The 13497-nt window shown below is 57.3% G+C and overlaps 5 protein-coding genes across 5 annotated transcripts; 4 read left to right on the top strand and 1 right to left on the bottom strand.

Moving 5' to 3' along the window:
- Positions 1-242: 242 nt before the first annotated feature.
- THITE_2122990 (uncharacterized protein) lies at positions 243-1770 on the top strand. The gene is made up of 3 exons (XM_003657328.1): positions 243-736; positions 791-1478; positions 1537-1770. The coding sequence occupies exons 1-3, from the start codon at positions 538-540 to the stop codon at positions 1628-1630; spliced, it is 981 nt and encodes a 326-aa protein (XP_003657376.1). The 5' UTR covers positions 243-537; the 3' UTR covers positions 1631-1770.
- Position 1771: 1 nt separating this feature from the next.
- On the top strand, positions 1772-3176 carry THITE_2122988 (uncharacterized protein). Its single transcript, XM_003657327.1, has 2 exons — positions 1772-2488; positions 2565-3176. Exon 1 carries the CDS (start codon positions 1944-1946, stop codon positions 2241-2243), a length of 300 nt encoding a protein of 99 aa, XP_003657375.1. The 5' UTR covers positions 1772-1943; the 3' UTR covers positions 2244-2488; positions 2565-3176.
- Positions 3177-3357: 181 nt separating this feature from the next.
- Positions 3358-5023, top strand: THITE_2082502 (uncharacterized protein; the record flags this gene model as incomplete). Its single annotated transcript, XM_003657326.1, has 2 exons — positions 3358-4327; positions 4463-5023. The coding sequence occupies 2 exons, from the start codon at positions 3358-3360 to the stop codon at positions 4873-4875; spliced, it is 1383 nt and encodes a 460-aa protein (XP_003657374.1). The 3' UTR covers positions 4876-5023.
- A 1448-nt stretch (positions 5024-6471) lies between these two features.
- On the bottom strand, positions 6472-9142 carry THITE_2122986 (uncharacterized protein). The gene has a single exon (XM_003657325.1). It carries the CDS (start codon positions 8926-8928, stop codon positions 6577-6579), a length of 2352 nt encoding a protein of 783 aa, XP_003657373.1. The 5' UTR covers positions 8929-9142; the 3' UTR covers positions 6472-6576.
- Positions 9143-11572: 2430 nt separating this feature from the next.
- THITE_2147742 (uncharacterized protein) lies at positions 11573-12360 on the top strand (the record flags this gene model as incomplete). The annotated part of the gene is made up of 3 exons (XM_003657324.1): positions 11573-11836; positions 11970-12208; positions 12288-12360. 3 exons carry the CDS (start codon positions 11573-11575, stop codon positions 12358-12360), a joined length of 576 nt encoding a protein of 191 aa, XP_003657372.1.
- Between the last annotated feature and the right edge of the window lie 1137 nt (positions 12361-13497).

The following is a 13497-nucleotide window of genomic DNA, read 5'->3' as shown; positions in this document are numbered from 1 at the left end:
CTCAACACACAGTATATGTTGCATGAGGTAGTAATTCAGCTCACAAACGGTCCCATTGAAACATGAGCGTCTCCGAGCCGGAGTTTGAATCGCTACTGTGGATGTCGAAGGTTTGAAATCAAGGGAGTGATGGTAAATCATTCTGCACACCGTGTAAACCCTGCATGTGCATACCTATATGCTCGTCCACTTCGCACTGTATCTTGCACCTCTGATAGTTCCCCCTCACTTTGTCACGAGCCCGCCAACCCTCCAGCTGTCCATCCGATCTCTCAACGATGAGCAACAGACAGCTTTGCTTTCAAATCATCTGATATACCGTGACACGATAAATCAGACCCTGTTTCTGGAAGCCCGCAGCATTTCCTTCGATCTCTGCGATTTTGCAACACCGAGAGTCAGTCAAAGGCTTTTGGAATTCCAAAAGCTCGAGACAACGACACTGACGTCACGTCAGAAGCCACAGTAGCTTTGGCGGCATTCAACTTCAACTGCCAAACACCTACGTTGCACCGCACACATACATACACTAACGTTATGCTCCCAAACGTCGACCCAGCAATTCTCGAAGCCCTGGGTCTCGAGGCGACCAGTTCCAAGCTGGTCTCCCACGGAGGCTCAAGTTTCTCTTCCACCCTCAAGCTCGTCGCCACCAAGAACGGCGAAGAGCTGACCTACTTTGTCAAGACTGGCACCGGCCCTGATGCCGAGATCATGTTCCGAGGTACTTTTCCAGGTTTACATCCCTCCCTCTAAGCCATGCGGTGGATTTTTACTGACGCATTCACAGGCGAACACGCCTCCCTCAATGCCTTGCACTCAGCTGACCCCTCCCTCCATCTCTGCCCGCGCTCCCACGCCCACGGGGCCATGCGCTCGTCCCCCGGCAAGTTCTTCCTTGTCACCGACTTTCTGGACTTCAATTCGACCGCGCCAGACGGCACGGGCCTGACGCTCGCCGCCAAGCTCGCCAAGCTCCACACCACGCCGGCACCCATTCCCAAGGGGTTTTCTAAGCCCATGTTTGGCTTCCCCGTGCCGACGTGCTGCGGCGCGACGAAGCAGGACAACACGTGGACGGAGTCGTGGCCCGAGTTCTATGCCGAGCACCGGTTGCGGGCGGTCTTCCGGGAGGCGGTGAGGAAGAACGGGCCCGACAAGGAGCTGGCCGAGGCGGTGGAGAAGGTGGCGAGCGCGGTGGTGCCGCGGCTACTTGGCCGCTTGGGGGGCGTGGTGCCGGTGGTGGTGCACGGGGATCTGTGGAGTGGCAACCACGGCCGGGGGAGGATTGGGGGCAAAGGGGGCGTCGAGGAGGTTGTGTTCGATCCGTCGTGCGTACATGGACACTCGGAGTACGAGCTGGGGATTATGCGCATGTTCGGCGGGTTTGGGCGCAGCTTCTGGAGGGAGTATGAGAGCCTGGTCCCGAAGGCGAACCCGAAGGAGGAATGGGACGACCGGATTTCGCTGTATGAGCTGTAGGTTTGCCGTCGCTCGCTTGGATCGTGTGGACATGATTTCTGACATGGCCTGCAGGTACCACCATCTCAATCATTATGCACTGTTCGGCGGAGGATATCGAAGCGGCGCGATGTCCATTATGCGGAAGCTTATCTCCAAATATGGGTAGCTAACTCACAAGAAGTTACCTGATATATGAAAGCGCCTTGGACGGATAGGCTTTGTCGATGGATATAGAAGGCTATTGTCACGTGATCCACTGCACTTCTCATCCCCAGGCTTGTTCAGGCACATTTAAGGTAACCACTTCCAACCTGAATCCACATCACTGTGTACTGTACATGAACCTCCGAAGCGATGCATCCCCAGCGCAACTCGCCACTTCACGTCAAAACTCGCAAGCTTGGAATAGATTGGTCCTCAACCACGCGACCGTTCTGCTAGCCTTTTATCTACTGTTTTGACACTCTTTCGCCATCAGAATGGCGCAGCACGAGAGTTTTCTCGCCGCTGTAGTTGCAGATGCCGACGCGCTGAAAGCTCGGGCAGTGCTGGGCGGTTTCACCGAGATGCGAGAGCGACACTCGCTCACGCGCGTCCAGCATTTCGAGCCTCAGGACTTGACCGTCAAGGGGTTCCCCACGATCAAGCAGCTACAGAAGGAGCGGGCTCCGACTGCAGCTCAATGGCAAGAATTGCACCAGATCCTCGTCAAGCAACCATCCACCCTGCAGGTGCGCACCGATATCACTGACATGGTTGAGAATACGGTGCGAATGTGAGCAGCCAGCCCCATCTGCAGCACTCTCCCTTTCTGGGTTCTCGGATGTCCGTGAAGCTAACAACGATGCTTTTTGGTCAGGGGGGGCGAACCGCCCCATGAAATACCGGCAGACAAGCTCCGTGTGGTCAGATGGACCGAGTTTCCTGAGCCCACCAACCCTCGACTCCCTTTCCTGACCCAGCGGAAGACCATCGAGATCAGTGACCCGAGGGCAGAGAAGATCCTCGCTGACAACAAGTTCAAGTCCGTATCCCCCATCCTTCCTTGGCTCTCTTCATTTGGCTCGCGTGTTTTCTGACAGAATTGCCGCGGGCATCAGGGTCAAGTCGAACTTGATCGAAGAGTCCTACCACTGGTGGCTCAACAACCTCGAGTACATTCTGACCCGGACGTTCATGGTCGCAGGCCCAGCTCCTGCAGCATCGCAGCCAATACCGAACCTCACGTCGATGGAACCGCTGGTCCCTTTCTGGATTCTCTACGTTCGCGCCAGGGTTGAAACGACCGCCCCTGCCACGATGCCGGAGCAAATTAGGAATGCCCAAACCCGGCTCGTCCATGTCCGGGGACAGCTCATGGGCGTTTTCGACTTCAAGGTGTTTGACCGTCGTTGCCACGACACCCGGATACAGGACAGACCTGCCTAGGCCCCGGGAGCACTCCCAAATCCTTCGCAATCGGATCTCGGCCATATCAGTCTGCACCACGGCTCGGACCCGGAGGATGGCGGACTCGGATGAAGCAATGGTCTCCGATGATCCCGGCCACTGCAAACGCTCTCAGCTGATGTGAAGACTGAGAAGGTGAAGCCACCAATAGCTCGAGCACAGATAAATTATCAAATCTCTTCTTGCCTCCTGCAAAGTAATTAGAAGTCTTTCCAGCTTCTGTCTTCCGCGGTGCCTCTTATGCGGAACAAAAATGATCCCAGCTCAACGCTCCTGGAGCTGTGTTGAGATTACCCCGCGCCACGAACGCTGGCCGCCGCCCGCTAATTCGATGCCTTACTGTAACTAAACTGCACACCTACACAACAAGACCGCCGGCCTTTCTGGCAACGACAATACCATCAACAAGAGCCCCTTCGAGTCGATCCTGGGGCGGCCGGCAAGATGGCATCAGCTGGGAAGGCGTTCGTTGGGCCCCTAATTCATTCCATCTCGGCCTCCGAGCTCGAGATCCTACCCTGTGCTCTCCTCGCCGTCGACAGCAAGGGGAGCATTGGCGCCTTGCTCAAAATGGAAGATGCCAGCCCGCAACAGGTCCGAGATATGCTAACGACCTTGAACTTCCCGCCGGACCTCGTCACGATCCATTGGCTCGCCCCGGGACAGTTCTTGATCCCGGGCTTCGTCGACACGCACAACCACGCGCCGCAATGGGCACAGCGCGGCCTGGGCCAGGGGATGCACATCCTCGACTGGCTCGACGCCATCACCTTCCCCAACGAGGCCCGCTTCCGCGACGCCGGCTACGCCCGCCGCGTCTACGCGAGCTGCGTCGACGGCTTCCTGCGGCAGGGCATCACCACGGCGTCGTACTACGGCTCGCTGCACGGCGAGGCCACCAAGATCCTGGCCGAGATCTGTCTGGAGAAGGGTCAGCGCGCCCTGGTGGGCAAGTGCAACATGACGCGGAACGCGCCCGAGTACTACCGGGACGCCTCCGTCGAGGAGAGCTTGCGCGTGACCGAGGAGTGCATCGCGCATATCCGGTCGCTCGACCCCGCGGGGAGACTGGTCAAGCACGTCCTGACCCCGCGCTTCGCCATCTCGTGCGACCCGGAGGTGCTGGAGGGCCTGGGCGAAATCGCCCGGCGGAACGCCGACCTGCCCATCCAGACGCACTTCAACGAGGCCGAGCAGGAGATGGCGGCCACCAGGGCGCTCTTCCCGCAGTTTGCCAGCGAGGCAGACCTGTATGAACACTATGGGCTGCTGGGGGAGCGATCCATTCTGGCGCACTGCTGCCACATGACCGAGTACGAGTTCGAGCGGTTGAAGACGCTCGAGTGCGGCGTTGCGCACTGCCCCATCGCCAACATGACGGTCGGCGGCGGCTTCATGGCGGCCCCCGTACGCGGTAAGTAATAGCCGACTCGCAGCTGATGACCCAATGTGTCCCGAGGGAAGCGTTGATGTCGTCACATCTGCGAGCCTTAGTTTAAACTTTTCAAGATTTGAAATTGCCCGCCCAGCTGACGCTGTCCAATAATAGAGTTTCTGCGGCGCGGCTTCAAGGTCGGGTTGGGAACCGACAGCGGCGGCGGCTTCTCGAGCAGCATCCTGGATGCCATGCGGCAGGCTATGATCGCCAGCCATGCGCGCGAGGTCATGTCCGAGGGGCGAGACAAAGGCCTGACAATCGACGAGGTGTTCTACCTCGCCACCGCGGGGGGCGCTCAAGTATGCGGTCTCGCAGACAAGATCGGCAAGTTTGAAGTGGGCAAAGAGTTCGACGCGCTGGTCATCGGGACGCAGGGAAGCGACCAAGGCATCATGACCATGGTAGAGGAAGGGGATAGCTTGCGCACCGTGTTTGAAAAGTTTGTCATGACAGGCGATGACAGAAACATCGTGAAGGTCTATGTTCAGGGCAGGCTGGTGAGGGATTTGGCAGCGGGTGCCTAGAGGAAGGTCGTGTAGCTGCCCAGATGTTCAGGAGGCATCAAGCCAGGGCGAAGGACATGCTCTAACGCTGGTGCGCTTTGGCTGTGGTCAGAGAATTTTCATAATGTAAAGAGTGTCCGAACATTTTGAAACTCAGTTCGCCATCTTGACCAACAGACAATATAGCCTTTGAGAGGAAAATTAGGCGATGAACCTCGGTTAGGATCTTCTTGAATCGGTCGAAGATATGTGCCTGGGTAGGCTGGTACTTTGCGTGAAGCGTGTAGCGCTGAGCTGCCCCATTCCATTAGGCCAACGGGAAACTAGCGAGGGAAAACAGAGCTACGAGAATGACAAGACCATGTATATACATTGCCTTCCCCAGGTAGTGCCATATCTGTTGGTGGAGGTTATTTAGGCGACATTCCTCGCGAATATGCCAAGGTGAATTGTCTGGGCAGCTAGCTACGATCCTGCCTGGTTGCTCCTTGTCCAGCAGTGTGTTCTGGATGGGCGAGGAGAAGGCTTACGGAAATGGGTACAGAACTGGATACCGTAGTCTATGGTTTGGCCGTCGTTTCATCCCAACTCTGCGAAACCGCACTACATATGTTCTCCGCCCTCAGTTCCTACCACCAGCCCCTCCCCCCAAAGTGTCCGAGTAGCCTAACTGGGGGGAGCACGCGCGCCTCCTGAAGACGCTCAATAGCTGTCTCCAAGCAGTCCTCTGCGCCCCGCCTGCGCCGCCGCCGACCCCGCCTGCCCCCTCGCCTGTAATGGTGGGTTTCAAAGCCGGCCACCTCCCACCACACCTGCGCAGAGGTTAGCCGGTGGGATGTTTGGACCAACAACACCTTCGTTGGCAGACTACACTTTCTCGTCGCAATGAGTCTGTTTACAAACAAGCAAGCCAAACTGAGTCTCTAAATCCTTTTTCAAATCCGTCACGGACGTCGGGAGCGCCGCACTGGCAGCCTGTGTGGCTCAGTTGACTAGTTCGGGCCATCTTCTGTATGTGCCTATTTTAGGGGACCGTGTGTGCGAAAAACTCATGGACTGGCTATCTGGGGATTGAAGCGCGTATGTCCAGACGGTCTCGGCTTTTCTACCTCAGCCTCGCCGTGTTGTGCGGTTGTCATCCATCTATGTCACCCCCTGAGGCTGTGTTGGCGGTTGGTTGCGCCGCCAAGTGGATACGCTTTCATCCGCTTGCCGCATCTCAGCCACGGCAAGGCAGCCGTGCTCAGATTTTGGCCATGTTTTCCTTCGTGAACCTGCGGCACGGTGTTTCACGTCTGGTGGGACCTTCGCCATCTCAGCCGCGTTAAGCCCATGAGCTGGACCGCCGACTCGGCACAGAGCTCGGCCAACTCCCAAATGTGATTTGCATGCCCGAAACGAGTTGAGGGGTGTTTATTTGTTGAGTCGGTCCATCGAGATGTTCCTGAATTCAGGAGTACTTGACAACGGATATATCGAGAGACTGCTTCAACACTTTAGGCACTTGATATAGCTAATTCATCCGGATTTACCATACCGTTACTCCATCATGAATCAACGCGTAGTTGATTTACTGATCAACCAAAACACACCTAGAAATGCTCGCTCTGTCCGTTATCCAGATACATTTAACCCCTGAAGCCAAGTGAAAAAGCCAAGTGAAAGAGTCGTAGACCACCCTTTGCGCCATAAATTTACCGTTCCAAAACGTCACGCCCTGCCTCAAACAAGATGAATTGTTTTCGTCTCGCAGCCGTAGAAGAACCCTTTCCTAGTACTGCCGTAACCAATGGCAACGCCAACGCGCCTGTACGACTCTGGCTGCGCCCTTTCTCGGTCCTGCACCAGCAAGAGCATAGCCGACTCGCCAAGCTCGAGGCACACCAGCTCTTTCTCTGCACCTTCCGGCAGGTAAGGGGCACGCCGAGGCGGCGCATCCTTGTCGTCCTCGCCTCCCCTACTCGGCGCCATGTAATCAAGTTGTCCGACGACCTCGCCGCAGTGCGCATCCCTGGCCAGGATGCGGCCGTCGGCCCGGTGGCGTGCGTAGATGTGCTGGCCGGGAAAGCCGCCGAAGTCGAAGCTGCGCCGGTCGCCTCGCCTCCGCTCGATTGCTTCCCACGCAACTTCACGCGCGTCCTCGGAGATGAAGCGGCGGAAGCGGCCCTGCACTGCGACAACCTTGACTCCTCTGCCTCGCAGCTCGACGGCACGACCGCGCGTGATGAGGTCGACGGCTGTATTCTCGGGTGTTGCAGTGGGTTGCTTCGACTCGCCGGGGTGAATATCGGTGCAAGGAGTCTCGATGTGCTCGACCGCGATGAATTTGAAGTGGTCGGACGGCTGGAAAGGGAATCTTGCTCGGGTTCGGACTCGGAGGGGCAGCGAAGCCCACGACCACGACGGCGCTATGTGCTGCAGATTCGGTCCGGCATCGACTGCCCTCGTTACCGCCCAAGCGAGGTGTCTGGCAAAATTGTCCTTCCAGAGACCCGCTAGGTAGTCTTCGGTGATGGCCGCGCCGCCGTTCGCCGCCTTGGCGTTGTAAAAACGTACTGCAAGGCCGGAGAGGGCCAAGAACCGGTCTTTGGGCTCGACGAGATCGCGACGTGTGTAGGCCTCCACAATATCGAGCCACTCTTCGTGGAGTTGCTCTTCGTCTCCGGTGTGGCAGAGTTCCAAGAAGCGCTGTGGGCAGCTTTGGGGCGGCTCATCAGCAGCGGGAGCGGTGCACTGCAGCTCATCCATCTCGACAACCTGACGCTCTGCGCAAGACCAATACCACCTCTGGCTAGCCCAATACAAAATCCTCGGCGAGAGGCGCTCTTCTTGCAATGTCCATGCCCGCTGCGACACGGGGGACTCGAAGCGGACTCGGTCCAGAGACACTGGCGCGTGGTGAAGCCAAAGTCCACGTAGCTTGCATGCTTTGCTGCGGTGCGTCCAAGCGAGCCTGTCGTGTATCAGGGGGTCCGTCGCTTTGGTGCTCGAGGAGGCAACCAGCGTAAAGGCAGCGTTGCCGTAGACCTCGTGCATGAGAGCCGCTTCCGTGTCCCAATTCGTGCCCTTGGGGATACAGACATTGTCGATCCAGATGTAGGAATAACCAAGTGACGCAGCCAGCATGATGGCATCTTGCATTGTTTCCGGCAGCTCCCACACCAGAAATGGACTAAGCCGCTCCGGGACCGGCCGGCCGCCTATTGTCTTGGTGCCGGCGCCCTTGATCCTCGCCCACTCGGCCGGCGGCATCGTTGCAGGATCGCCCCAGGAGTAGCTGAGCACGACATAGTCGACAGGCCACTGAGGCCCTTCAACCAACTGCGCGCAATTCCCCGGCAGAATCTTGAGAAGCCAGGTGGGGTTCCGGTGTGACCAGCGGTGTCTGGAAGAGCATCCGTGATTGTGACGGCAATCGTCGATGACCTGGCGTAATTGTTCGAGATCAGAACGCAGCCCAGGGAGTCGTCTCGTCGGGTTTTGAGGCCGAGGCCTGGGTTTTTGGCTCAGGTGAATGGTTGCGGAAAAGGGCGTGTCGTCTGGTGATCTGACGGCCAACAGCAGCGCACTGTCGCCGAATGAGCGAAGGTTCAGAATCGCGTAGATCGGCCATTGGTTATCCGGGTGCTCCAAGCTCTCCGCGCCGTGGCCGGTAATCTGCTCCAGCAGGAAGGCTCGTCGAAACATGCGGCAAGTGTCGCAGCCAGACACACGGGCACAGAGGTCGAGTTCAAGGTAGCTGTTGTGGATCATGCGGGGAGGAGAGCAGCCCTGGTAGGCACTGTCTCGTCTCCTCTGAACCTCGCCCCAGCGCAGGAGCTCGCATACTCCATCGCAGCCCTTGCATTGCCGCTGAGAATGCTCGTTGGACTCGGTGCGGAGAAGGTCCGGCTTTGAAGTTGGGGCTCGCAGCTGGTCCAAGGCGAGATCCAACACCACATCCACCACCCGCAGTATCTGTTGCTCCCACATTGCTGGCTTGGTGTGATAGCGTGAAGGCTCTGGATTCTCGACCGAAGCGGAGTGTGCCACCAAGCGGTGGAATGGAAGAAGTTGCAGGCTGTTCCATCCCATATTTGTAGGTCCAAGAGACTGATCAGCACACACCGGATTGCGACGCAGCAGCCCGGCAAGGCACCTCTGCGATTTGAATCACCTGTCCCGTGGCTGTTCCCCGTGAATATCCCTAAGTCAACAAAGCAGGTCGATGAACACGACAAGACAGGCTGGCAACCCAACTTGAAGCGATGCTCGCAGAGTCAAGTCCAATCAAGGCAAACAAAAGGTGATGCTCGCAGAGGCAAGTCCAATCAAGTCAAACAAATGTGATGTGACGTCTGGCCGGTGAGGTCGGGTAAGTCGGCCACGGAGCCAAAGCCGGAGAGCGCATGAGCAAAGCCAAGGTAGATTTGCTTGGCTTCCAGGCCAGCCCTAGCTCCTTTTCATGATCGGCTCCTTGGCCTCGAGAATCGAGACCCACCTCTGCCCGGGCCGTCGCGGCTATGCAACGGTGCCGTGGGCGGGCGGGATCCAACGGCATGGGACTGAGGCTGTGGCGTCGTGTTGCACAGGGTTTGCTCTCGTCCAAAAACGTCCAAAAACGCAGCAGGCGCCAGTGCGTTGTGACAGGCTACCCCTGGACCCCGCCCCCTTTCTCCCGCCCTGTGAGGTTCGAGCCAGGGGTAAGAGACGGGCGGAAGGGGCTGATTGGCGGGCTCAGGCGCACCTGGACTAGACTTGATTGCCTGGTGACCGATGACTCAGATATGTCTGCATTTAAAGCAGCTCGGCGACACTGAGATAACAAGCTCGAGTGCCGGCTGAATGGGATGGATGTTGGTGGCAGACTGACAGCAGCGGGTGTGTGTGAAACAGGGCTTTGGGAAAACCTGGAAGTGCGCCAAGAATCGATTCCGAGGTTCGATGCGGCCCGGAAAACGACTCGGCTTCGGTCCGTTCAGGGACGGGCTGAACTCAGGCTTCCACCCGAAATTCGACGACACTGACACTGGGATTCCTCGGTGCGACACCAGTGTATGTAACCCGGTGCCGTGCCACCGTCTCCCATGAGAGGTCGGCAGATCGGGAGATTCGCGTTTCCCAGTGGCTGCCGCCCGGGACCGACTGTGTCGCGAAGCATGCCTGGAAGGCGGCAAAGAGAGAGGAGAGGTTGCAAGCTTTGTCCAGATGAAACTGCGGCACAGCTACCCACTGGCATAAGGTTGTGTGGCGGCCGGGGGCCAACGGTTACACGAAGCGAACTCCACGAAACGAACGCTGCAATTGCGCGGCTGCGAACGCAAGGCCAAGAAGGAACGCTGAATTACCTAGGGACTTTAGCTATCGGGTAGCTAAACTTAAGATGGTGGAAGCCCGTGGGGTCTCAGCCCTATAGCGCCCCACATTCAGCTCCCGAGACGCTGTCACCGCCCCTTGTCGCGCAGTCTCGGCTCCCGTCGTTCATTGATGCCGATCCATCTGCCGAACTGGACCCGTATTCTCATGTTGAGTTCCTTCATGTTTCCGTCTCTATGCCAGTCAAACCTCCTTTTTGCATCTGATTGCGGGAGTGCTTTTTTATTCCTTTTCCTTCTCTTTCTCAGATTCTGACAGTCCTCCAATGCCAGGGAGAGAATGTAAAGCTGCTCTCCCTTACCCCTTCCTCCCTTACCCACCTCACTCCTTGCTGCGTCGCTGGGGGCAGACAAAGGACCGTACAGATGCCGCCGCAATAGAAATAGGACGCATATCATCATGATGGGTATTTCGAGCGTCCCGCATGGCACTGCCAAATCTCGTCTGCCCACCAAAAACCTGGCCTCAAATTACCTACCTTAGAGAGGAAGCTCATGGAAGGGCGCCCGAGTTTCATTGGATGGGTTCCCTGAGAACAGCGCAACCTGGGCAGTGATGCGGCACGGCACAGCGCCCACCAGAGACACCCGGCGTATATATAATCCGGACAGATAGGTACGGTGGGTGGGTGGGTCCCATTGGACATCGGTCTCCATCTTTCGGCCCCAGATCCGAACCAACAAACGACGCCGCTGTTTTAACTTTTGTGTCCCAGACGAAACCACAGTCCCCGACGTTGCTGCCCCCAAAGGTGCCGGCGCCAACGAGTTGCTCGCTGCTGCGCAATCAGCAGGCAGACAAGGAGGACGGCGTGGCTGGTCTGCGGCGAGCTTGGTTGGTGAGCACCACCGCACAAAGGCTAGCTGGGTGGCGGCCGGAACACAAGGGGCTGGTGAGGGTCCTTTGCGACGGCGAAAATGGCAGCCTAACTACATGAATTCTCCAGTGCCGGAGAGTAAGCGTTTCCCTTCGCAGATCCAACCTAACCTTTCGGCTGCTACCTGCGGGGCTACCTAAATTTACGACTCGACGCTCCGCAAATCAAGACACCAGGAAGCAGTGGAGCAACAACTACCAGTAGTACCCTAGGTAACGTTGGGGCCTCCCAACAATGCGAGCAGACATCCAGTACAAAACATATCTGATCACCTATGGGCACCTCACTCGGAATTGGCCAAACCCACCTACCGGCCCAGGTTTGTTTACCTGGTACCTATCTTCCATCTGTGATTCTCGCTCCGCTGTTCCTTAAAAGCTCATCGACCACCCTCCTCTCAATCCTTCACCTTCACTCGGCGCTCCCCTTCCCACCCGCTCAGCGGCTTCCAGCATTGATCCCGCGTCAGTTTGCCTTCGACCCAACATGTATCGGACCAAGCACTTTAGATGGAAGCTGGCCCACACCTCGGGCATCCTCGCCCACTTGGGTCTCGCCGTCGCCGCGTCTATCAGCTATACCTACCACATCGGCCAAGCCACAGGCCCGATCCAATGGAGCTATCCTGCACATCAAATATGGACCAGCATGAGCTTAAATCCGTGCGGCTCGGTCTTGATGGGCGATCTCGAGGGTGGATATATCCTTGACACGGCAGCTCGTCGTACGCTGCTGACTTGTATTGCTGTGGTGAGTTGACTCCCCTTCCACATTGCCCCCTGCCCTAATCAAACCGCATACACCTCCCTCGATAGGATGGGAGTCGGGCATTCGGTGATGCATCCGAGCTAGCTGACCATGTCTTGCATATTCCCTCAATCAGGGATCTCTCGGATTTGCCCTCAACACTGCTCTTTTCATCTTGCTCTTGGCCGTAGAACCCAACAGAATCACGTTGACCGAGGGCGAGCAACACTGGCGCAAACAAATTGTTACATTTTTCGGCTGCATGCTCAATCTGCTCTTAGCAGGTGCAGGGCTCAGCCTCGCCAGCTCGCTGGGCATGAAGACGGCAGGCTCCAAGTCGTTGACTGCTCCGCTCATCTGGGCATCCATCCAAACGTGCGTCTCATCAATCCCAATGGTTGCTACCTCTCATGCAAACCTCTGGTCTCGTGATTCCCAAACTGACCTCTTGCAGACCACTAGCGTTGTTCATGGCTGTCTTGGATGCAGTGAAGAACTATCGGGAGGGCCTGGACCTCCTCGACTAAAAGCCGAACGAGTCGCGACGTCGGATCCAAGACACGGCACACAGAGATGCCTGCCCTGGAAAAGCGCAGGCGATCGGCGCCGGGGCATTTGATTGATTTACTGTCAGCACATTCACAAGCGTTAAGGGGCGCTTGGCGTTTTCCCTTGAGTTCTCTCATGTCAATCTCCAGGACCGGGGTCGGATAGGCTCCAAGAAATGCTTCTTGGTGCGCCGAGTCCTTCCCAAGTCACAGAACATTGCATGCGCAAGTGTGGGCTGGAATGCTTTTGATAGCTCACGTTTCACGCCCTCGCACTCCTTGCCAGAGACGAGGCGACATCGATGGCGGACGTCCCTGGCTCGCCCCAGCAGTTAACAGCGCTCACGGTATGGCGGCCTCTGTGATTCCTTGGTTACAGAGCCCGCCTGTGATGCAGTACCTTGCAGGCCAGAAGCAAACGGAGGACCGTGCATGAAGTCTGTCAATCTCCCGATGGGCCTGATGTGCGTTGGTTTGCTGTCGTCAAAATCAAGTTTCGGGTTGCCTTTTCCTGCAGCTTCGTCCCGTCGCCACCCGCGGCTCCGGCGGAGGTAAAAAATATCTAAGTTACCTGGGGTATACAGCGATCGCGTCTATCATTTCAGGTTGTCATCTCATTCAGCCTACTTCCCCAAAAAGCTCCTGCATCTTTTTGCTACATGTATGCTGCACACTCCTCAAGGTACCCGAGGGAGGGGAACATCCATTTCTCGCTCCAGCCTACCGCTAAGCGGTGGGCTACCTTTTGCTGGCGGTAATAAGAGCGGTGTGCGAGACGGGCAACGAAAGGCTGCCCGGGTTGTGAGGTCGGGTGGTCAACGGAAATTGGAATGGCACCTGCCCGGCGCAATGGCACCTGCCCGGAATCGCCTTAAGTTCGGTCAGTGAGTCGTTCGAGAGCCAATCAGCCTGGCCGAACCTAAAAGGTGCTCGCTGCCTTGCAGCTGCAGGCGCGCTGCAAGGTGTCAACAGGGGGCCTGCAAGGTACTTCTTGCCTTTTTCGCTTGGGAGGCCCTGCTTGGGTCACTCCCGTGCCTCGTTGCCTCGGGTTTCCTGAGAACGCCTGCCGCGGCATAAGCCACCCCCGCTCCGATACAGGCCGCGGAGCGCTGTGTC

Source organism: Thermothielavioides terrestris, chromosome 6 (genome assembly GCF_000226115.1).
Source record: "Thermothielavioides terrestris NRRL 8126 chromosome 6, complete sequence".
NCBI classification, from domain to species: Eukaryota; Fungi; Ascomycota; class Sordariomycetes; order Sordariales; family Chaetomiaceae; genus Thermothielavioides; species Thermothielavioides terrestris.
The sequence above is the reverse complement of the archived record's forward strand: the minus strand, read 5'-3'. Positions and strand labels throughout refer to the sequence as shown.